This window comes from Aristolochia californica, unplaced genomic scaffold (assembly GCF_029961685.1).
Source record: "Aristolochia californica isolate CCGP_79_NKW_82.1479 unplaced genomic scaffold, dmAriCali1.0.hap1 SCAF_15, whole genome shotgun sequence".
Classification (NCBI taxonomy): Eukaryota; Viridiplantae; Streptophyta; class Magnoliopsida; order Piperales; family Aristolochiaceae; genus Aristolochia; species Aristolochia californica.
In genome coordinates, this window is record NW_027181826.1 from 25,815,073 (window position 1) to 25,838,983 (window position 23,911).

The following is a 23,911-nucleotide window of genomic DNA, read 5'->3' on the forward strand; positions in this document are numbered from 1 at the left end:
ACGATGCAATTTCGACAAGGCACTGTGGTTATGGAAGTCTTGTGAGTGCATAGGTGATTGAAATATGGATTGATGTTCTGAAGAAACAAATGAATTTACTAGTTGGGCGGAAATATGGACTGTTGCATCGGATGTTATCCCTTCCAAGTTCGTGATGGTTACATCCTATTGATTAGTGCCGCTATGTATCCGAATTTTAGGAGAAACTATGACAAAGATACCAACTGGAAAATCCATTTGTTCTGCATGAACCCCAATCTATTTGCATCTTCTTTTTGTTTTTAGATGTCAAATCAATCACCATTACTACCTTGTCGAAGTTGCATGGTGAAGTGCATAGTTAATTTTGCATTATAGTACAATATCGTTACCCATGGTAATGGAATTTAAGTTACTGTGTCATCCAACGCCACCAAAAAGATGGCTAGGTAAGTCACTTGTCAGACGCATGTGTCTAGAAGGACTTCGGTAATTTCTTTTAGAAACTCTGATTATATCTTCTTTACTTTTAAGCTGTTTATGTTCTCATGATTATAAAACATGAAGTTTGGATATGTGTTATCTAGGTACGCTAGCTGATGGGTGTGGTGAATCGGTGCAAACATCAAAACCGTAACACCGGAGGTGCGTGTAAGTAGTTTTTGACATTAGGAGTTTAATTTGGATTATTAGAAATTACAAAAGAGCTTGATTAAATTTAGTGTAATTCGTAGGCTTATGGACCTCTGCTCTGATATCATCCTAGTGTGCAAACTTTGCAGCGTACTCGACTACCAAGCTTTACTACGATGGTAGAAAAAAACAGTTTCTTGTTTGAAACATTGCAATATCGACAAGGCAATGTGGTTATGGAAGACTTGTGGGTGCATAGGAGATTGAAATATGGATTGAGGTTTTGAAGAAACAATGAATTTACTAGTTGGGCGGAGATCTGGACAGTTGCATCGGACGTTATCCCTTTGTAGTTCGTGATGGTTACATCTGTTTGATCAGTGCCACTATATACAGTGGATTGTAGGAGAAACTATGACGAAGATCCCAACTGGAAAATCCATTTGTTTTTCAGAATCTCAATCTATTGGCATCTTCTTGTGTTTCTAGATGTCAAATCTATCACCATTACTACCTTGTCGATGTTGCATGGTGAAGTGCTTACTTAATTATGCATTGTAGTACTCTGTCATGACCCATGGTCATCGAATTTAAGTTATTGTGACATCTAACGCCACCAGAAAGATGGCTAGGTTAGTCACTTTTCGGACGCATGCGTCTAGATGGACTTGGGTAATTTCTTTTAGAAACACTGATTATATCTTCTTTACTTTTAAGCTATTTATGTTCTGATGATTATAAAACATGAAGTTTGGATAAGTGTTATCTTGGTAAGCAAGCTCATGGGTGTGGTGAATCTGTGCAAACATCAAAACCGTAACTCCGGAGGTGCGTGTAAGTAGTTTTTGACATTAGGAGTTTAATTTGGATCATTTGAAATTACAAAAGAGTTTGATTTAATTTAGTGTAATTCGTAGGCTTATGGACCTTTGCTCGGATATCATCTTGGTGGAGGTAGTGTGCAAACTTTGCAGTGTACTCGACTACCAAGCTTTACTACGAGGGTAGATTTTTTCTGACATTTTCTTGTTTGAAACATTGCAATATCGACAAGGGAATGTGGTTATGGAAGACTTGTGGGTGCATAGGAGATTGAAATATGGATTGAGGTTCTGAAGAAACAAATGAATTTACTAGTTAGGCGGAGATCTGGACAGTTGGATTGGATGTTATCCATTCCCAGTTCGTGATGGTTATATCCATTTGATAACTGCCGGTATATATACTGAATTCTTGGAGAAACTATGACAAAGATTCCTGCTCGAAAATCCATTTGTTCTTCAGAATTTCATTCTATTTGCATCGTGTTTGTGTTTCTAGTTAGTCAAATCAATCACCTTTACTACCTGGTTGAAGTTGCATGGCGAAGGGCTTAGTTAATTATGCATTTTTGCACTCTATCGTGACCCATGGTCATGGAATTTAAGTTATTGTACCATCCAATGCCACCAGATACTTGGCTAGGTAGGTCACTAGTAGGACGCATGCGTCTTTAAGGACTTCTACAATTTCTTTTAGAAACTCTGAATATATCTTTTTTTTTTAAAACTATTTTTGTTCTCGTGATTATAAAAGATGAAGTTTGGAATTGTGTTATCTAGGTAAGCGAGCTATATGGTGTGGTGAATCTGTGCAAACTTCAAAACCGTAACACCAAAGGGATGAGTGTAAGTAGTTTTTGACTTCAGGAGTTTAATTTGGATCATTAGAAATTACAAAAGAGCTTGATTAAACGTAGTGTCATTCATAGGCTTATGGACCTTTCCTCGGATGTCATCTTGGTGGAGGCAGTGTGCAAACTTTGTAGTGTATCGTCTTCCAGTCTTTACTATGAGGTTAGATTTTTTCAGACATTTTCTTCTTGGAAAAGATGCAATTTTGACAAGGCAATGTGGTTATGGAAGACTTGTGGTTTCATAGGAGATTGAAATATGAATTGAGGTTCTAAAGAAACAAATGAATTTACTAGTTGGGCGGAGATCTGGACAGTTGCATCGGACGTTATCCCTTCCAAGTTTGTGATGGTTACATCCTTTTCATCAATGCCACTATATACAGTGAATTCGAGGAGAAACTATGACAATGATCCCACATGGAAAATCCATTTGTGCTTTAGAATCTCAATCTATTTGCATCTTCTTTGTGTTTCTAGATGTCAAATCAATCACCATTACTACCTAGTCAAAGTTGCATGGTGAAGTGCATAGTTAACTATGCATTGTAGTACAATATCGTGACCCATGGTCATGGAATTTAAGTTATTGTGTCATCCAACGCCACCAGAAAGATGGTTAGGTAAGTCACTTGTCGGACGCATGCGTCTAGAAGGACTTTTGTAATTTCTTTTAGAAACTCTGAATATATCTTCCTTATTTTAAACTATTTTTGTCCTCATGATTATAAAACATGAAGTTTAAATATGTGTTATCTAGGTTAGCAAGCTCTTGGGTGTGGTGAATCTGTGCAAACATCAAAACCGTAACACCAAAGGTGCGTGTAAGTACTTTTTGACTTTAGCAGTTTAATTTGGATGATTAGAAATTACAAAAGAGCTTGATTAAACGTAGTTTCATTCGTAGGCTTATGGACCTCTGTTCGGATGTCATCCTGGTGGAGGCAGTGTGCAAACTTTGCAGCATACTCGACTACCAAGCTTTACTACGAGGGTTGATTTTTTTCGGACATTTTCTTCTTGGAAACATTGCAATATCGACAAGGCAATGTGGTTATGGAAGACTTGTGGGTGCATAGGAGATATAAATATGGATTGAGGTTCTGAAGAAACAAATGAATTTACTAGTTGGGCGGAGATCTGGACAGTTGGATCGGACGTTATTCCTTCCCAGGTCGTAATGGTTACATCCGTTTGATCAGTGCCGCTATATACAGTGAATTATACGAGAAACTATGACCAAGATCCCAACTGGAAAATCCATTTGTTCTTCATAATCTCAATCTATTTGCAACTTCTTAGGTTTCTAGATGTCAAATCAATCATCATTACTACCTGGTTGATGTTGCTTCGTGAAGTGCTTAGTTAATTATGCATTGTAGTACTCTGTTGTGACCCATGGTCGAGGAATTTAAGTTATTGTGCCATCTATTGCCACTAGATACTTGGCTAGGTAGGTCATTTGTCGGACGCATGCGTCTTGAAGGACTTACTGTAATTTTTTTTACAAACTCTGAATATATCTTCTTTATTTTAAACTATTTATGTTCTCATGATTATAGAACATGAAGTTTGGATTTGTGTTATCTAGGTAAGCGTGCTCTTAGGTGTGGTGAATCTGTGCAAACTTCAAAACCGTAACACCAAAGGTGAGTGTAAGTAGTTTTTGACTTTAGGAGTTTAATTTGGATCATTAGAAATTACAAAAGAGCTTGATTAAACGTAGTGTCATTCATAGGCTTATAGACCTCTGCTCGGATGTCATCCTAGTGGAGGCATTGTGCAAACTTTGCATCGTACTCAACTTCCAAGCTTTACTACAAGGTTAGATTTTTTCAGACATTTTCTTCTTGGAAACGATTCAATTTTGACAAGGCAATGTGGTTATGGAAGACTTGAGGGTGCTTAGGAGATTGAAATAAGGATTGAGGTTCTTAAGAAATAAATGAATTTAATAGTTGGGCGAAGATCTGGATAGTTGCATCGGACGTTATCCCTACTCAGTTCGTGATGGTTACATCCATTTGATCAGTGCCGGTATATACACTGAATTCTAATAGAAACTCTGACAAAGACCAACTGGAAATCACTTGTTCATCAAAATCTCAATCTATTTGCATCTTCTTTGTGTTTCTAGACGTCAAATCAATCACCTTTACTACCTGGTCGAAGTTGCATGGTGAAGTGCTTAGTTAGTTATGCATTGTAGTACTCTATCATGGCCCATGGTCATGGAATTTAAGTTATGGCTAGGTAGGTTACTAGTCAAACACATGCGTCTTGAAGGACTTCTGAAATTCCTTTTAGAAACTATGAATATATCTTCTTTATTTTAAACTATTTATGTTCTCGTGATTATGAAACATGAAGTTAGGAATTGTGTTATCAAGGTAAGCGAGCTCTTGGGCGTGGTGAATCTGTGCAAACTTCAAAACCGTAACATCAAAGGGGTGAGTGTAAGTAGTTTTTCACTTTAGGAGATTAATTTGGATCAATATATATTACAAAAGAGCTTGATTAAACGTAGTCTGATTCATAGGCTTATGGACGTTAACTCGGATGTCATCCAGGTGGAGGCAATGTGCAAACTTTGCAGCGTATTCGTCTTGCAAGCTTTACTACGAGGTTAGATTTTTTCAGACATTTTCTTATTGGAAACGATGCAATTTCAACAAGGCAATGTGGTTATGGAAGACTTGTGGGTGCATAGGAGATTGAAATATGGATTGAGGTTTTGAAGAAGGGAATGGATTTACTAGTTGGGTGGAGATCTGTACAGTTGCATGGGATGTTATCCCTTCCAAGTTTGTGATGCTTACATCCGTTTGATCAATGCCGCTAGATACAATGAATTCTTGGACAAACAATGACAAAGATCCCAACTGGAAAATCCATTTATTCTTCAGAATCTCAATCTATTTGCATCTTCTTTGTGATTCTAGATGTCAAATCAATCACCAATACTACCTGGTTGATGTTACATGGTGAAGTTCTTAGTTAAGTATGCATTGTAGTACTATGTCGTGACCCATGGTCATGGAATTTAAGTTATTGTGCCATCCAATGCCACCAAATACTTGGGTAGGTAGGTCACTTGTTGGACGCATGTGTCTTGAAGGACTTCCGTAATTTCTTTTAGAAACTCTTAATATCTCTTCTTTATTTTAAACTATTTATGTTCTCATGATTATAAAACATAAAGTTTGGATATGTGTTATCTAAGTAATCTGTCTGAACTAGGTACTCTTTCTCCTTTGGTTAGCATGACTATTGACTGTTCCTAGATCGATATCTCCATATAAAAATACTCAGAATGAGAATTGGTTGTAAAAGTAAGAAAATAGACTTACAAATCTTTCATTTTATAGATAATTCTTCATGTAAAGTCTCGTTCTTGATGGCATAAAATGGCTTGAAAGTTGAAGTTCTCTTCAGCTGCACGAAACTTCTCTGCTCTTTAACCTTGTTGCTTTAGATGTTGATTTCTCTTTCCAAAAAAATCTGATCTCAACGATTCATTTTGAGTTGGAAACTAGACTCAAATATATTTCCAATGATATATAATTTTCTATATTAAACATATGTTAAGAGAGTTAAAAATCCAATGAAATAAATGAATTGGGAAAGAAGTCTAAAGAAAAAATGAGAAACTCCTCTTGTTTCTTTTTCTTTGTCTTCTTCTTCTTCTTCCTCCGTTTCTTCTCCGTCTTCTTCTCCTGTCCCATCTTAGATCTTTCCTCACCTTGATGCCATGTTGAATTTAGGATCCGATCTACAACCTCGAGCAAAGTAAGAGAGGGAGAGGAGAAGAAAATAAAAGGAGAAGAGAAGAGAGAAAGGGAGAGAGAGAGCTTGAATGCTCAACCCCAAGACAAGGGCCACTATTTATAGTTTTTGAGAGAATTTTACAATGTCCATAATGCCCTTAGGGCTACAAGCTTTACATAGGAAAAGACATAAGTAGACATGTTCCTCCTTGACTAATTATATCTTTGTGCCATCTATATGAGAAATCTTCTTATTTACAATGAGGCCACCACTCTTGAACGTGTGGGACTTCCTTGGTCGTGTGGGCTTGAGCCCATCTTCCAACATTACTGAATTGGGTTTCAATAAAGGTGCTTATATGGAATAGAGGCTCAAGGCTTGGGTTAGAGCATTAAATCTCTACTCTTCTCTCAAAATCGTCCCTAGCTTTTTCTCTTCTCCCAAGCTGTCTCTCTCCATCTCTCTAGTAGTCTCTCCTCTTTACCTCATTCCATCTCTTCCTCTCTTTTCTTCTCCTCTTCTTCTTCCTCTCCTCTCTTGCTACCTTGGTTGAAGACCTTGTCATGGGATCCTAAATCCAACACGGACTTGACCATTTCTCTAAGCTTCGAGGAGAGCTAGGCATGAGGAACCCACCTTGATTCACTTTGGCTGAAAAATTTGAGCTTAATGAACACATCACATGGTTATTGTGTCAAAAGAGTGAAATGGAAGTCAAAAGATCACATTTCAGTCACTCTGTTAAGGTCATTGATCGATCAATGCATGTCGGTTGATTAATCAACTTTAAGTGATTGATTGATTAATCAAAACAAAATGATCGATCATTTATGGCACAAACAGAGAAGATGAAGAGCCACATTTGAATTTTTAACCCATCTCTTCATCACAAATTATTCCAAAACCCATTCCAACGATTTTCTAGAGCTCCAATAACCTGAAATCCCTACTTCACTTTTGTTTTTGGGAGATTCCTCTTCAAATCCGTGGTTATAAACTCTCATGTCATCACTTTCTCTCTATAAACTGAACCGAGCAACATGAGGTGAACCAAGTTCATTGTAAAGAAGAAGACACCGAGCAAGGAGAAACATACTTATGAGGAAATACCAAATTGAAAGGAGCATTTCCTCACACAAACTCAACGAGATAAGTATGTCCAACACTTCGCCTTAAAGAGTATAGTTGAGCCTAGTAAGCTCGGTCTCTCCTTCTGCACACGAGAGATTGCTGATTTTGAGAATATCTTTAATGCTTACACAAGCACATTGGAATGTGAAGAAGACATTTACCCAATCTTGTGAAGGTCTTCTACACCAATGTGCAGGTAGAAGAACTCTCCTTGAGCAACCTCTGCCTCACGAGCTATGTCAAGAATCCTTGCATATCTATTGAGACTAGTGACCTTAGCACTTAGGTTAAGATGACGTCTATGAGACTTACCAAATTTGTCAAAGAGAGCTGGCCTACGGATCTTCATCCAGACTGCCCTCAAAATCTCCGAGATGCAATTCAAATATCACTTGGGCAAACTTGTGGTAGCTCCTACGAGGTTAAGATAAAAGACTTAAGCATGTAGATTGTGACCCATTTCCTCAATCCGAGGAAAGGCACATTCTCTGGCCTTAGCCGACATCTTATGTATTTGGTCCATTATCAAGAGGATTCCACTGGATTATGGCTACATTATGGGAAGGTGTATGTTGGACATAGCTACTAGTACTCGAGCTAAAGACCTCCAATTTTCCAAAGAGATCACCACTATCTTCCGCACCTTTGGAGTAGATTTGTTGGATGATATGCCCATTCGTCTGTTTCCATACCACAATCCTATCAGGAGGCCATTGAAGCATCAAGGATGGAAGGCGGTTATGGATGAAGAAATGCATGCATTATATGAAAATCAAACATGGACATTGGCATCGCTCCCAAAAGGGAAAAGATTGGTTGGTTGCATGGGTTTTTTCGGTGAAACACAACCCAGATGGGTCGTCTGGTTGCAAAAGGTTATATTCAGTGTTATGGGATAGATTATGAAGAAACTTTCTCTCCAGTTGCAAAACTGAACTCGATATGTATCATCCTCTCTATTGCTGCTAACTCATCTTGGCCAGTATATCAGCTCGATGTAAAAAATGCATTTTTAAATGGTGATATACGCGAAGAAATTTATATGGTCCAACCACCAGGATATGTGGTTGAGGGGGAGTCTGTATGCCGGTTAAAGAAATTTTTATATGGGCTTAAACTGTCTCCTCCGGCCTAGTTTGATAAATTCAGTCAAGCGCTTTTACGATTTGGCTTTCATTGGTGCTCGGTTGATCTATGTTAAAGATACTATCAAAGGGAAGATATTATTGGCCGTGTATGTTGATGATATTATCTTGACTGGAAATGATGCTCATAGTATACAAGAAATGAAGAATATGATATGTAAAGAGTTCCAGACTAAAGATTTGGGTAAGCTCAAATATTTTTTGGGTATAGAAGTCCTTCAGTCAAATCATGGAATAGTATTGTCGCAAAGAAAATACGTCTTGGATCTTCTTGAAGAAACAAGAATGAAGGGTTGTAGACCAGTTGATACACCCATGGATGCGAATGAAAAATTGTGTGCCACAACAGGAGAAGATGTTGACACCGGCAAATATCAAAGACTTGTGGGAAAATTGATCTATCTCACGGTAACCAGGCCAAATATATCATATGCTGTGAGTGTGGTAAGTCAATTCATGCACAAACCACAAATTACTCACTGGCAAGCGTTGGAGAGAATACTACAATACTTAAAAGGTGCTCCAGGAAGAGGATTGCTATATAAACAACATGGTCATTTCAATATAGAAGGCTTCTCAGATGCAGATTGGGCTGGATCACCCGATGATAGAAAATCTACGTCTGTTTATTGTACCCTTGTTGAGGGAAACTTGGTCACATGGAAAAGCAAAAATCAAAACGTGGTTGCAAGATCTAGTGCTGAAGCAGAATACCGAGCTATGACCCATACTGTAAGTGAACTTTTATGGATAAAGACTCTTCTTACTGAATTGGGATTTTATAAAGGAGGCAGTATGGGCCTACATTGGGATAATCAAACAGCTATTCACATTACGTCAAATCCAGTCTTTCATGAAAGAACTAAACATATTGAAGTGGATTGTCATTTTATACGGGAAAAGTTTCAAGTAGGAATAATTTCTCTTAAGCATGTTTCATCTCAAGAGCAATTGGCTGATATCCTCACCAAACCGGTAACATCCAAAATTCTATCTTATATAGGTGGCAAGCTGGGTATTTATGATATATTTTCTCCTCCAGCTTGAGGGGGAGTGTTGGAAGATGGGCTCAACCTCACAAGCTCAAGGCTAGAAGCCCACACGTCAAAGGAGTGGCAAAGTGGTTATTTATGGTATGTTCCATAAGGATGGCATGAAGATGTAAATACATTGTCTTAGTATGTCTTTTAATCTATTGAGTTGTAACCCTAAGGGCTTTGTAACACTATAAATAAGAGCATTGGCTCAGAGGTAAGGCATTCAAGCCTTTTCCTCTCTTTCGAAAAACGTCCAGCCACCCTCTCCTCTCTTGACGCATTCTCTCCTTCCCTTAAATCCAAACTCTCCTCTTTAACGTCCTTCTCCTTTCTCCCTCTTCTCTGTCCTCTCCTTCTTCTTCCACGTTAACCTAGAGTCATTCTCATGGGGTCCTAACTTCTACAACAAGACCTAGAAGGAGGTCTTGATCTCAACTTAGGATACAATGAATGAAGAGTCTAGTTATTCGGAAGAAGAAGAAAATGATGTTGGACTAATGGAAATTAAAGACAATGATAACGAGTCTACTACTTTTGAAGAGGTAAGTGAGTCGGATTATGAAACTGAGCTTGAATTACAAAAGTCTATTCATAATCTAAACAACTACAAAGAAAAATGCAATACTCAATTGCACAAAATTATAATGCTCAAGAAAGAGTTTGTTGTCTTGAACGAGGCTAACAAAAGCTATGTAGCAAATGCCTCGATACAAAGTCCAGACAAGCTATTGCATGATAGACTTTGAAAAGAAGTTTAGACTAAGAAAAACAAATCAAACTTCTCAAAAACCGCAGTTCTTTGTGCGCAGGAGAACACGGATCCTGTTAAATCTCTAGGAGGCCGCTCGTGAAATTTAGCAAAGGCCACCGGATGTGCGTATTACGTAGTTTAGTGAGATCCCTTCACTCACAACTCTCGGCACCTGTATAATTTTCTTGGCTCTGCTTTCCAGCATCTTTGTTCTTCTCCTTTGCAGAGTTTAAAAGAAGAAAATAACAAGAAAAGGAAATAGAGAAGCTACCATTAGCTTTTCTTTTATTTTGGGGTTTTGTGTGTGCGGTCGAACTTTCGATGAATACACATCATCTTCAGCCCTTTGTTCTCGCCATCGGAAACCCTAATCAATAGGTATCACATTGCTTTTTTTTTTTTTTATTTCTTTAACGTATCAATCTTTTTATCTATTGAGTGTTTTTTTCTTTCTTCTGTTTCGATGTATCTAGTTTGAGCAAGTAGGAAAGCTGGTTCGAGTGGAATGGCTGCCCTAAGACTGAGCTTGCCACTGCGGCTCTGGCAGCTTTTATCTGGTGATGAAGCCATTGGGCCCTCTCTCAAGTTGGAGTCTGAAACTGTTAAGTATTTATTGGGGTGTCTTCTTGTATTTTGAGTTTACTTTTTATTGTTTGTTTTTGTTTGTTTTGTGCTTTCTAATATGTTTACAATTTTTGAAGGTTTTTAATATATGTTCATTGTCATAGACTGTTGTGGTTTTCTGAATTTTTTGTTAATATTAATGGAAACAATTTGATTGAAGTTCAGCTACTTTGTAATTGTTAAGATGGAGTCTTTTTTTTTGTTTTTGTTTTGTTTTTCGGCATAATTCATCTCTTTTAAGTTAATTGCAAATTATGTGAGTTCTTAACTCTTTTTTAATTAATTCTGCTTGATATGTTAGTTCACACTGATGACGTTGCTGTAGACAGTGTAGTGTTTTACAGTGTAGTCCTTTTTTTTCATGTTGCCAAAATCCAGCTAGTTATTTTCTGATATCTTAGTTGAAGAAGCAAGATGATACTCTTAACCACTTAGAATGAACGAACAGACAAGTTTGGTGCCATTTTAGTGCTCCATTAAGTCTAGAAAGACATTTTACATGAACTAAGTGGTGAAGATGATGTTTTCTTGTGTGGCAGCTTAAACTAGAAGAAGTATACCTATTTTCAGATGACTCTTAATATTCCAGAAAAAAATAAGATTTACTTGAAACATATTTTGGTGGAAACTAGGGAGGAGTCTGCCTTGTAGATCACTGTTTGGAGGGATGGAATGGTCATTCTAATGATCCTTAATATAATGTGGTAACCTGGAGTTGCAGGCCTCCTTCGCTCAATTTCATTGAGATGTCACATTCTCTCCACTTAGTGACAACATGGAAGTGTGCTTTCGCTTTAAGGGAGCTCACGTTAGTAACCAAAGAAAGATCCTAGCTGCTACTATGCATGATTTGATATGCTCTTTAAGGATATTAAGTATTTCAATATGGTCTAAACTGTCAAATCCAATGCATGGTATTGAAATTGGGAGAAAGATTGTAGCAAGGCTAGCTCTCTGCCATCAGTCTGCTGGTGTACTAAATATAACTACTGACTGGTGTTTCAAGATGGATTTACTAGGCCAAATTCTTTACCTTGGATATGGGTACCGTAATAATCTATGTTCTTCTGTCAGACATTGGTTGAGGGTCTTGCTTCCTTGGCATAGAGGTGCAGGCTGATGTGTGCTATTCCATCGTCAACTTCTTCTTTTTCTTGCAATTTTCCTTGCAAAAAAATTGGGAAGAAGAGTATTTCTGACTTGTTGGATTCTGCAGCCTCCAGAGATTAAAGCCTTCATCGATAGGGTGATCAAGAGCCCTATACAAGATACATCAATACCGCTCTCAGATTTTCGTTGGGAGTATAATAAGGTGTGTGGCATGATATTAATTGACTAAGAAATTATCTTTTATGCTGCCAACTTTTTTTTTTTCAATTTAAATTTGTGACCCTCATGTTTCAGGGAAATTTTCATCACTGGAGACCTCTGTTTTTACATTTTGATACATACTTCAAGACGTACCTTTCTTGTAGAAAAGATCTTCTCTTGACAGATAACTTTACTGATGATAGTGGTTCCTTTCCGAGCCATGCTGTACTTCAAATTCTTAGGGTAATGCAGACAATCTTAGAGAATCGTCACAACAAGAGTGCATTTGGTGGTCTTGAGGTATGCACCTATGGTTTGCACTGTTTTTATTATTACTTGCTCCGAGCTTCTTGGCTTCATGTACTTCTGTATTCTTTGTGTTTGCCTGACCTCTCTCTCTCTCTCTCTCTCTCTCTCTGTGTCACACATATAGCATTTCAAGCTACTGCTGGCTTCCACTGACCCAGAAATTCTCCTAGCTACATTGGAAACGTTTACAACTTTGATGAAAATAAACCCTTCCAAGCTACATGTCAGTGGGAAATTAGTGGGATGTGGCTCACTGAATAGCTGTCTTCTGTCTCTAGCACAGGGATGGGGAAGTAAAGAAGAAGGCTTGGGCTTATATTTGTGTGTGGTGGCAAATGAGAGAAGTCAAGAGTATGGCTTGTCTTTGTTTCCATCTGATGTATAAATGGAATGTGAGAAATTTCTGTTTCGCCTTGGTTCTACTCTTCACTTGGAATTCTGTTCTGAGAAAAATAGTGAAGATGAGAAGAAACTTTCCAACTTGCAGGTCTTGCATGTCTCAGATCTGCATCTCCAAAAGGAAGATGACTTGACTCTTTTTGAAACGGTTTGTTGACTAATATAATGTACCTCCAGAGCATAGATTCTCCTTGTTGACCCGAATAAGGTTTTCTCATTCGTTCCTCTCCTAAATCTGCCAGATGTACAGCAGAATTTGCCTTCTTGCATTTATTGTGCTGGTTCAATCAAATGACGCTCATGATGAGCTTGTCTCTTTCTTTGCAAATGAGCCTGAATACACTAGTGAGCCGATTAGGCTTGTTCGATCTGAAGAAGCTATTCCAGGTCCAGTAAGAATTTATTTTCTGTCTAAATAAACTTTTTAATAAGATTGTAAGAAGGTGCGGTCACTTAGGAGGAAAAGAAAAAACGGAAGAGAAGGGTAACCTCCCCTCTCGTTCTCTCTATTTTGCTCAAATAGAGAGAATATTGCTTGTGAGGGTGTGGGTGTGGCCCTTATTCTTGTTTCTGAAGGGAGTGGCTTCCTTAATAAAGAGAATCGAGATCCCTCCTCTTTGCTCTATGTAATGGAGTAGCGGGAGAGCAGTTGAGGGAGTATTTCTCTCCATGTTTTTCTAATATATATAATAGAAAGTTAAAATATTAATGGATTTCAATTTTTGTATTTAAAGTTTAACTACATTTAAAAATACGGTATTTAAGAAGGGTTCCCCTAACTCAAGTAAGCAATTAGGTTGGGAATATTTTAAAATACGGTACACTTTTTATATACATCTTAAAATGAAGTTTTAAGAATACGTATTCTCTTCATCTACTTCTAAAGAGCTGATCTAAATCAGCGATCATGTCCTCCTCTTTTCTTCCACTATTATCCCATTTTCTTTCCTTCTGAAAAGTGAAAAAGAATGCAGTTCCACGGCACCGCCGCCGTTTATGCTACATCTTCTTCACTCCCTACTTTCAAATCTCCTCCGACTCCGACCACGCGCTTGCGACGACCCGCGAGTCGTCAGGTTCTCTCCATGGTCTCCCAAAGCCCCAACCCGAATCCCAAATTCTCCTTCTCCGACGACGTCCTCGCTTCCCGGGGATTCAACCTCCACCGCTCCGCCACCGGCCTCGACCTTGACCACCTCAATTCTATCTTCGTCGCCGTCGGCTTCCCACGGCGGGACCCGGAGAAGATCCGCGTCGCGCTTGACCACACCCCCAGCCTCCTCTGGATTGAGCACACCAAGACGCAGAAGCCGGTGGCCTTTGCGCGCGCCACCGGCGATGGAGTCTTCAACGCCATCATCTGGGACGTTGTCGTGGACCCATCGTATCAGGGGATCGGATTGGGTAAGGTCATAATGGAGAGGCTCGTGGCCGAGCTGCTACAAAAGGGTATCACTAATATCGCTCTTTACTCGGAGCCCAAAGTTCTGGGATTTTACAGGCCACTTGGCTTTGCGACTGATCCTGACGGCATCCGGGGCATGGTCTACTCCAGGAAGCAGAAAAAGAAAAATTAGTTCTGATTTCTGCATCCATGTTTTTCTAGTTTGTGTTTGTATAATGACGCTTCATTCTGTTTCGGATTTACTATTTTAAATTTTTATTTTGTCTAAGTTTATTACCTTGTACACACAATTCAGTATTTTTGCATCGAAATTACCTTTTCCTCGTTTTCCTTCATTTTAATGTGTATAGATTATAAGCTTGAACATGTTGAAGCTAGCTTAGTTTCGTTCTTCGTCATCATCTTCAAACGTTTTTATGTGCAGATTCTGTTCTGTAAGACGTTGCCTGAGTCCCCGTATTTTGGAACAAGAAGAGTCTCTGTTAACATAACACGGAAAAGAAAATTCTTTAGAAAGAAGACTTGAAACGTATGCAATTTGATAATAGATACACCATAATAGAACAAAAGAACAAAATAATGTTACAATACTCAATTAGTGAACAGTAATACTAATCACAATATTCAAATATAAAAAACTCAAAAGAAAGAAGTCTTCCCATATGGGGATCTACTTGGAACCTATGACCTGGTGTTGTATTTTATTCCATATCAACATGAACATGCACACTATGACCCTTCACGAGAATCTTCCTAAGCTTCCATATCATCATATCATTGTGGTCATTTCTGTATACTTTTGTTAGCCTGGGTGGCTTCTCAAAAATGGGGACAGTGAATTGAGTTTTTTATAATTTTAAAGCAAGTATACTAATTTAAATTTTAAAGTAATTGTAAAGTAAAATATGCACATACTTCAATCAACACAAAAATGTTTTATTATGGATGTTCCTCTAGTGGTATTCACTGCTCAAGAACCCTTGCTTTAGAAATTCTACTAATTAGCTCTATTAGCTAAAATTTAAAGCCATGTGTATGCTTAAATACATGACTACAACAATCTCTCCTAATATTTTCAGTTAGATTTTAGCTCTAGCAAACTCTTCTATCTAGAATTAAATTCATAGATCAATCTATAAATATAAATGTAAAAATTACAAAAGAAGAAAATCTTACACCCTTTGAATTCGGTGAAGAGACAACCTGCTCCTTTGGAATCTCCAAGTCTCCAACTTTGAAACACAAATGAAAATAAATCTGGAGCTTGATTAAATGTAGTGCAAAGAGAATTTTGAGAGAGATGGAAATCTTACAAAGTAGTTAGTTTTTTTTTCTGTCAAAATGGACTTTGAAATAAATTTAAAGTGTTGAATGCTTTGAATATGGTAGGTTTGCAAATAAATGCTTAGTAACTTCTCTAAGGCATGTTCGGTGGGGGTATTTATAAGTTTCCCTAGCTAAACTATTTGTTATTTGGTTGTTTGCAAGAAGTTGACAACACAATCATCGATCAGTGAAAACTAATGATCGATCAAACATATGTAACAACTATATTTTTGTCAGACTTTAGGATGATTGGTTGATCCAATAATTGATCAATGTCTATCTAGTAGATTAGAAATTTTAAGTTGACCGATTAGTTCATCTAGACCGATTGATTATGTATTGATCCTATTGGCTATGCAAAACCATGTGTGATTGAGCAATGTTGATTTCAGGATTCCATAATATTAAGGTCTTAAATGTAGAGTGTACGAGGTAAGATGAAAGGAGGAGAAGAAGTGAAGTGACGTGCAGGTAGAGAGAGAAGAACAAATGTGACATAAAGAGAGAGAGAGAGAGAGAGAGAGAGAGAGATGGTCACGTAAAGAGAGAAGAAAGGGGAAAATAAGGGTTGTGGAAGATATCAAAACCCTCACCCCTAACCTTTACTTATAGATATTAAAAGTACATAAATTATAAGTATACCCTTTACCCTAGAGAGATTGAAGAAAAGAGAGAATATAAGATATTTACAATAATGCTACCTAAACTTGTTTATGAAATTTAATACTCTCCCTTATTGGAAGATGGGCCCAAGTCCACACGACCAAGGAAGACCCACAAGTCCAAGTGTGTGGAAGCTAGACTCAAGACCAAGGAAGGTCTACACATCCAAGAGAGGTGGAAGATGAGCTCAAATTCACAGACCAAGGAAGAAACCTACATGTGGTGTTATGATAGTAAATAAAGAGCCATCTCATAAAGAAGACATTGATGTAATTAATTTAAGTTTCATGACTATTAGTGTAATATTATAATCTTATTTATCTATAAATTGAGCCTCAAGGGGAGGGTTAGGACATAAGTCCAAAACCCTTTTCTTTTTATGTTTTCTCCCAATGAGTTCCTCTTTCTTTTTCTCCATGAGCTAAATCCATGGAGTCCTGAAAAACAACACTCCTCAAGATGGCGGTGAAAAACATCGTATAACCCCAGTTTGGTACATGCAATGGAGAGAATTTTGAAGTTAACTGACTTCGTGAATATATCAACAAGTTGTTTATGAGTTGAGACATGTTTAAGACTAATGATTTCTGTTTGCCACTTTTCTCAAAGTGGCAGTCCACTTTGATATGCTTAGTTCTCTCATGAAATACTGGGTTGGAAGCAATATGGATTGCTCCTATATTATCACAATAGAGTTCCATAAGGCCTTCTTCGTAAAATCCGAATTCAGTTAGAATAGATTTAATCCATAGAAACTCACTAGTTTCTTAGTTTCATTGATGACAGTTTGACTTGTGAAAAGTTTTTTCTTTTTGTGTAAAATTTAATTTTAACTCTCCTAATTTTAGCATGACTCTGAATGAGATATGTATAAAGTAGTTGTTTAACGTTGAACAGGATTCTTAGAGCCTATCCTAAAAGTGTTCTTCTGTATCTACCGAGACACAGGTTCTTCTTCTTGATATTATCCTTGGAGCTATGCTACTGCTTCTAATTGTGAAGGTGATTTAGTAAATGCATTATAAGATATAAAAGTTAGCAAAATCCCTAATTCCTTTACATGTACCCGATAATTGGCCCTCATTATCTACTCTATTGAGACGGTTCGACGAGATTGGACAGAAACAAGTCTGAGGGCAGCCCTAGCCTCAACTGCGATCAAACCCGTGAGAGCCGCTTTGACGGAGCCGACTTCACACCATGATCGTGACCATGTCACTGTTCATTCTCTATTATTGAGTTCAAATAGTTTTTGACGAACAAGAAACTCCTTTAGATGAAGATCGACCACGTATCAAGTCTGTGGACACGTGGTTGAGCCTTAGACTTGAATAGTTCTGACTCATTGTCTCGCTTCTCTCATACCCCTCTTCCCCATTTACATGCAGATGTTGAGGTTGTCGACAGAGGAGAATGGAAAGAGAAGGGGACTCAAGGGGTGCGAGCCCAGGAGATGAGCTTTCTTTCTGGTTCAAAGCCAGGAAGAGATGCACCTCCTTCTTCACCTCTTTGCAGGAACGTCTGCAGTACATCAAGGCTACCGTAATCGGCCAGGTATGTCTTTCATAGTTTGCTTTCAGAGTAATATTGCAATTAAAGCTAATAAAGTCGATGAGGAAGATTTTGGGTTTTGGGCTTCTTGAAAAATAATAAGGAAGATCAATTGGAAGTGAAATGATGAACGAATGAATGTGAGCAAGAAGTCTTAAGATTTTGTTGGAGAGTTGTGAGTGTAGGTGAAGAAAGCAAAAGCGACAGACGAGAAGGAAGCGAGTAAAGCAGAACTGGAGGCGGAGAAGATGCAGGTGGAAGCAGCCAATGAGGCTGAGAATAAGAAAAACCAACTGGGGATGTAGTAAGCTTTACAGACTTGTGAGCACTAAAAATGGAGAATGTTTTTTTCTTTTTTTAACTATGAAGGATATATGTGTTTCATCTTATCGTTGCCACAGATTATTATCAGTTTCGTTCCAAGGTTATGTTGGGTATGTAGGATGAGTAGGTGATGTTGATTTTTATTTCATTTGAAAAGGAGCTACCCACGAGAGAGCTTTGGGTGCGTGTACAGTTTTGGTAAATGTTTTACTCCTACATTATTTTTTAGTAATGACGAATGAATGAAGGGTGTAAATAAGTCCTCACTAGTATTTGGTGTATTTTAAGAGGTGAACTCTTTCAAATATAGTAAATACATACTTTAGGTTTATTTTTAAGAAATAAGATATTATTTATGTAAACATGAAATTTTAATATAAGTTGGATAAATCATCCAAATCATCGACATTATCGAGATCGAAGTTTTAGATAGGCGACATGTGGTGTCGTGTGACTTTGTTCCCTTGTATGTATACCTAGTCAAGGGAGTGAAGAGAAGATAATGGAGAGAAAAAAGTGGGATGGTTTAACTACCTCTACCACCTTATATATAAAACTATATCTTAAGCTTTAGGGGGCATTGAGAGATCTCTTGGAGAAACTCTTGGAAGAACTTTATAGAGAATTTGCTAGAGAATTTTCTGAAGTTTCAAGTACGCCAAAATTTCAGCCGTGAGAGAAAAAGAGCTCAAATTGTCTCTTTCAAGTTAATTTGATGCCTTTAAGATTCTTAGCAACAAAATTCCATTCTGTTATTTTGTTACCATCTTTTAAGCAACTATATTTAATAAGAGATCAAATCTTCTTGTCAAGCACCGAGTGGACGTTAGTTAAAAATCAAGTGTAATCAACCAAGGAAGTTTGAACACGTTAAAGTAAACAAAGAATGAATCAAATTCATGTATGGAGATCAAATCAGAGGACTAAATTGGAGGTTACACCTTATTTGGAATCTTTGATTTTAGGAGAAGAGACAACAACCAAAGCATTGTCTTCTCTCTAAAAGAGACTCAAGGATGACAAAGTTACTCAAGCATATTGGAACCGTCACCAACATAAATCCCTCTCATGAGTTCGTCAAATGTGCAACTTCATTCTATATAAGTACAACTATAGTGCTTGAAATGATCAAACATTTTGAGAAGCACAATAATTTTTCTTCTCTAGTTAGTGAATCAAAGTCTTCCATCCCCCTCAAAGGTTGTTTCACCCATTGCATCACTTTAATCAAAGTTATTGCAACCCATTGCATCATTTTTAATCAAAGTTATTGCAATTATGACGAGAGACAAAAATGCCTCAAGAGCAGATCGATGATCTCCATCATGCAACGATGGAGTGATACGAACCAAAGAGGCCTAAATCACTTAGCTCATGAATAAGTTAGAACATTTGACAACTGATATGGGAGAAACCTCTTATGCAATAGACAAACATAAAACATCTACAAGCATAACCAATCCTCTTTCTAATTAGCATGGGTGTGTGGAGGATTCCAACTAGTTGAAAGCCGCTCTATTACCTTAGAAACCATTAATGAAATCATAAGTAATGTTGTTCAAAACAATCATCTAGCCCGAGCAGTGGCAGGCATCTTAAGTATACTAATGCCCTTGGGTACCGCTAACTAAAAATCTAGCGGTTCAACAGTGATAGAAATCTTAAACTACTCATTGTGCACTTCATTAAGACTTCCAATAATGCATGCACTGATAGTCACCTTTTTGTGAAGTAATTCGGGCATTATTTGAAAGGAAATGGGGTTTAACTGGTTCATTTAATTACTACAAGAGTCAATTGTTGATCGAGCATTGACTTCCTTCTTGATTTTGAAGGTAAAAAAACTTAATTGATCTAACAATTGAAATTCAAGCATTTCATATGCATTTCTTTCAAGAGAAAAAAATCAGAGGTCTATGCAAAGAACGAGCACAAATTTCTCTAAGACCTCAAGCTTCACAACAATGTCAAAGTGTTCTTGAAGAAGCACCTTCAGAAAAAAGAAGCAAAACATTAAAGACTAGAATTTAGGATGTCATGAAAATCACAAAACTTAGTCTATGTAAGAGAGTAGCCCCAAACATTCCAAACTTGAGGTAGGATGAAAACTTTTGGAGCTTTGGGTCATATTTTGTATTTTATATGTTTTACGAAGCATTCACACATTTCAAACACTTTTAAAGTCACTTAGTATCATTTTTATTCATGCTTTAAAAATACACTTAGTGAACTGGCACTGGATTAATCGATCAACATCTACAAGAAGTGCACATGCCAAAAATTTAAAGCATCATCGATTAATCATGGTCGATTCATTGAACAACCTGAACATGGCCAAATTGTGCTATAAAGCATGATCGATCAACCCAAGAGGATTGATCGATCAATGTTGTCTAGGCAATATAAAATCATGTTGATTGATCGTTCATACATAACTTTGCCACCCACGGACACTAAGCTTGATCGATCATAGTAAAGTCATTGATTGACCATACTTGTTATGCATTGCTACTAGAAATTCTAACTGATTGATCATACCCTGGATATTGATCGATCAAATTAATTGTCAGACCCAACTGAAGGATATTGATCTATCATATCATCGGTTAATAAGTTATTTTCTGAAAAAAATATAGTCGTTACATACGATTGATCGATCAATATAATGTCAGCATTTTGCCAACATGTAAAAACTGACTTGTTTGGCTTGGAGAACTTATAAATAACTCACCAAACGTCATTTTGAGAAGTTAATGAGTATTTATTGGTATACCTACTACATACTATTCTCCATCTCTTGAAAATTCCTGCCTATGTCCTTTTTGAGAAAGAAAGATCATTATTTGCAAATCCATTCCATCCATTTCTCAAATAACACTTCTTGCATACCTTATAGTCAAGCTCCTATCCATCCTACTGTGTATCAAAGGCTGGAGGGTTTGACATTTCAAGAGAAGGTTGTCTCTCCACAAATCTAAAGGGAGTTAGTTTTTCTTTATCATGTAATTTTTATTTTTTTGGTAGAGTATTATTGTTTTCATAAACCAAATACTTGGGGTCGGTCGGACCTCTCCCGCGGTACTCGGTCAAACACAGAAAATGTATTACATAATATTCTACTTTATTTCAGCTCCCTCTACATGCGGCAAGCCAGCAAGAGTCGGGCGGACCTCTCCCGCGGAACTCTACGGTTATATCTGTTCTCACTGATTGCATCACTTGACCAAATTTTCTTACTATGTAATGGTCTGTAGCAAAATCTTCAACTCTTTTTCATATTTCTTAACCGCTGGCCGTTGGAACTCTGCTATTAGATTGAGCGTCCAATGTGGTTTTTACCAAGATGCTCTTCTTCTCTTCCTCCAGATGACACAATCAGGTGTCAAGCCCAACAATTTGACCTTCCCCTTTGTGGCTAAAGCTTGTGCGCAGAGTGCCAATATCCGTAACTCCCAAATTATCCACGCCCACCTCATTAAATTGCCGTTCTCATCAGATATCTTTGTACAAACCGCTATGGTCGATATGTATATCAAATGCAATCACTTGAATTTGGCTCACAAGCTCTTCGATGAAATGCCTCAGCGGGATGTCACTTCGTGGAATGTGATATTGATGGGTTGCTCTCAATTTGGTCATAGTGAAAAGGTTTCAGCTGTTCTTCACCAGATGAGACTAGAAGATCACAGCCCTGATTGTATCACAATAATAAGCTTGACCCATGCAAGCACTAACTCTAGAAACTTGAATATGATAAAATCTGTCCATTGTTTGGGTGTTCGAACAGGACTTGATGCTGATGTCTGTGTGACCAATACGTGGGTTGCTTCATATGCTAAGTGCGATGATTTGGTCTCAGCTGAAAATGTCTTCAGTGGGATTCCTAGTGAGACGAGAACTGTTATATCGTGGAATGCTCTAATTTCTGGATATGGCCATTTTGAGAGACCCACCGAAGCAATTTCTTGTTTCTGCCAGATGCGCCGTGACACTGCTAAACCTGATTTGGGCACATTTCTTTGCTTACTTCCATCATGTGCCAATGAGAAAGCTCTTTCGTATGGTAAACAAATCCATTCTCACGTCATCAAAGGTGGTTTTAATTCTGATATTTCATTACTGAACACTCTAATATCTATGTATTCTAAATGTGGAGATGTTACCTCTTCTCGTCTCTTGTTCAATAGCATGTGCCATCGGACTTCTGTCTCATGGACAGCCATGATTGGAGGGTTTGCCCAGAAGGGGGACCTTGATGAGGCATTATCTCTTTTTAATGAGATGGAGACCACCAATGAGAAGCCTGATGAAGTTACAGTTGTTGCATTACTATCTGCATGTAGCCACGCTGGAGATCTTGAGGTTGGTAGGTGGATTAATAGGTATGTGATGGAAAAAGGGTTTGGGAAGAATATGATGATTTTGAATGCATTAATTGACATGTATGCTAAATGTGGGAGTGTCCATGATGCTCAAATAGTTTTTGACTCCATGCGTGCAAGAACTGTAGTTTCTTGGACTACTTTAATTGCCGGCTATGCATTGAATGGGAAATCAGAAGAAGCTTTAAACCTGTTTTTGAAAATGCTGAATTTGGGTTTAGAACCTAATCACCTCACATATTTGGCTGTTCTCCAAGCTTGTGTCCATGCAGGTTTATTGGAGAAAGGGTGGGAATTCTTTGATTTAATGAAAAAGGTGCATCTGTTAAAACCAAGAATTGAACATTATGCCTGTATGGCAGATCTTCTTGGCCGGGGAGGAAAAGTAATAGAAGCACTGGAGTTCGTGCTGAACATACCAATGAAACCTGACGCTGGAATTTGGGGCTCTTTGCTTAGTGCTTGTGGCATCCATAAAAACGTTGAGGTAGGTGAGTATGCTGTGGATCAGCTCTCTAAACTTGATCCTTTCAATGCTGTACCATATGTGGCAATGGCTAATCTCTATGCTGCAGAGAGGAAATGGGCAAGTATGGCAAGAATTCGGTCCACAATGAAAGATAAGGGAGTAAAAAAACTCCCAGGCCAGAGTGTTGTTCGAGTTGATGGCAAGGTTCATGTGTTCACTGTTGAAGATAGATTCCATTTAGAAGGATTGCCTATTTTTGAATTGCTAGATGGCTTAACAATGCAGTTGAAAAACCAAGGTGTAGACCAAGTTTGGATTCAATAAAGAAGAGGGGTGCTGTTGGTGTGGATTGTGTGACATCTTTATGTTTATCAATGATTGATTATCTCAATGATGATTGCCGAGTGTAGTTGCAGTGAAAATTGAGACCTGAAAAAGAAAAGGAGAATATTATGGTTGCAAACTCTGCTGCGTGGTTGTTGGGACTTCGGGTGAGCCACAGTAAGAGAAATCAAAGAGGAAGAGAATTGCTGCAGGAATTTTTCCAATCGTTAAATATTTCTGCCAAAAAGTGGATCTTTCCAATCGTTAACATTTCTGCCAAAAGTGGCTCGACGACTTTAAGATAACAAAAAGAACATAGGATAGAGGAGGAATCTGTTTCCTGGCTTACCTCTATTTGTTTTTGTTGTACATGAAGCCGAGATTGTACCTTAATTACTTGATGGGTTACTCTTACCAGGAGGATAGGTTGGGCTCTGTCTATCTGGTACTTTCTATTCTTCTACTCTTGATCTCTTGATTCTTGTTGAATTTCTATTTATAGTTATTTTATTATGTTCTTCTTTAGATGGCTGTTTAAAATATTGAATTGATTTAACTAGTGAATTCTTTATTGGATGAGGAAACAGTCTTATTTCTTTATTTGTGGGAAACTCCCCAAAACTTACCCTGGCCTTGGCTCGGCCACTAGCTCTCCCTGATTCTCCACCTTAGCCTATCTAAAAATTCCCTTGACGGCCTCGGTCAATG

The 23,911-nt window shown here is 37.9% G+C and overlaps 4 protein-coding genes across 14 annotated transcripts in view; all 4 read left to right on the forward strand.

The window, feature by feature from the left end:
* The window catches only part of LOC137951975 (E3 ubiquitin-protein ligase UPL1-like), a 42,263-nt gene extending 29,249 nt beyond the window's left edge, over nt 1-13,014 (forward strand). For 3 of the 11 annotated variants that reach the window (XM_068798990.1, XM_068798994.1, XM_068798991.1), the window contains 7 exons: nt 4,675-4,909; nt 10,175-10,238; nt 10,343-10,494; nt 10,590-10,717; nt 11,957-12,052; nt 12,145-12,351; nt 12,485-13,014. In XM_068798990.1, the coding sequence (XP_068655091.1) occupies nt 10,622-10,717; nt 11,957-12,052; nt 12,145-12,351; nt 12,485-12,745 (660 nt within the window). In that variant the 5' untranslated portion in view covers nt 4,675-4,909; nt 10,175-10,238; nt 10,343-10,494; nt 10,590-10,621 and the 3' untranslated portion in view covers nt 12,746-13,014. Of the gene's footprint in view, nt 1-463; nt 631-1,534; nt 1,567-4,674; nt 4,910-10,174; nt 10,253-10,342; nt 10,495-10,589; nt 10,718-11,956; nt 12,053-12,144; nt 12,352-12,484 lie in introns of those variants that run through there. The other 8 variants (XM_068798987.1, XM_068798989.1, XM_068798995.1 and 5 more) reach the window with 8 other exon arrangements.
* Nucleotides 13,015-13,610: 596 nt separating this feature from the next.
* Nucleotides 13,611-14,480, forward strand: LOC137952313 (GCN5-related N-acetyltransferase 1, chloroplastic). Its single transcript, XM_068799443.1, has one exon. It carries the CDS (start codon nt 13,728-13,730, stop codon nt 14,334-14,336), a length of 609 nt encoding a protein of 202 aa, XP_068655544.1. The 5' UTR covers nt 13,611-13,727; the 3' UTR covers nt 14,337-14,480.
* A 6,765-nt stretch (nt 14,481-21,245) lies between these two features.
* LOC137952243 (pentatricopeptide repeat-containing protein At4g19191, mitochondrial-like) lies at nt 21,246-23,701 on the forward strand. The gene is made up of 2 exons (XM_068799342.1): nt 21,246-22,091; nt 22,216-23,701. The coding sequence occupies exon 2, from the start codon at nt 22,217-22,219 to the stop codon at nt 23,201-23,203; it is 987 nt and encodes a 328-aa protein (XP_068655443.1). The 5' UTR covers nt 21,246-22,091; nt 22,216; the 3' UTR covers nt 23,204-23,701.
* LOC137951316 (pentatricopeptide repeat-containing protein At4g19191, mitochondrial-like) lies at nt 21,272-22,215 on the forward strand. Its single transcript, XM_068797899.1, has 2 exons — nt 21,272-22,086; nt 22,185-22,215. The coding sequence occupies exons 1-2, from the start codon at nt 21,272-21,274 to the stop codon at nt 22,213-22,215; spliced, it is 846 nt and encodes a 281-aa protein (XP_068654000.1).
* Nucleotides 23,702-23,911: the final 210 nt, after the last annotated feature.

Bases quoted from the DNA above. Each gene is read 5' to 3' on its own strand.
- LOC137952243 (XM_068799342.1), top strand. From the start codon at position 22,217: ATGTGCCATCGGACTTCTGTCTCATGGACAGCCATGATTGGAGGGTTT.
- LOC137952313 (XM_068799443.1), top strand. From the start codon at position 13,728: ATGCAGTTCCACGGCACCGCCGCCGTTTATGCTACATCTTCTTCACTC.
- LOC137951316 (XM_068797899.1), top strand. From the start codon at position 21,272: ATGGTCTGTAGCAAAATCTTCAACTCTTTTTCATATTTCTTAACCGCT. The intron at 22,087-22,184 runs GTATGGTAAACA...CTAAATGTGGAG, and splicing joins GCCAATGAGAAAGCTCTTTC to ATGTTACCTCTTCTCGTCTC.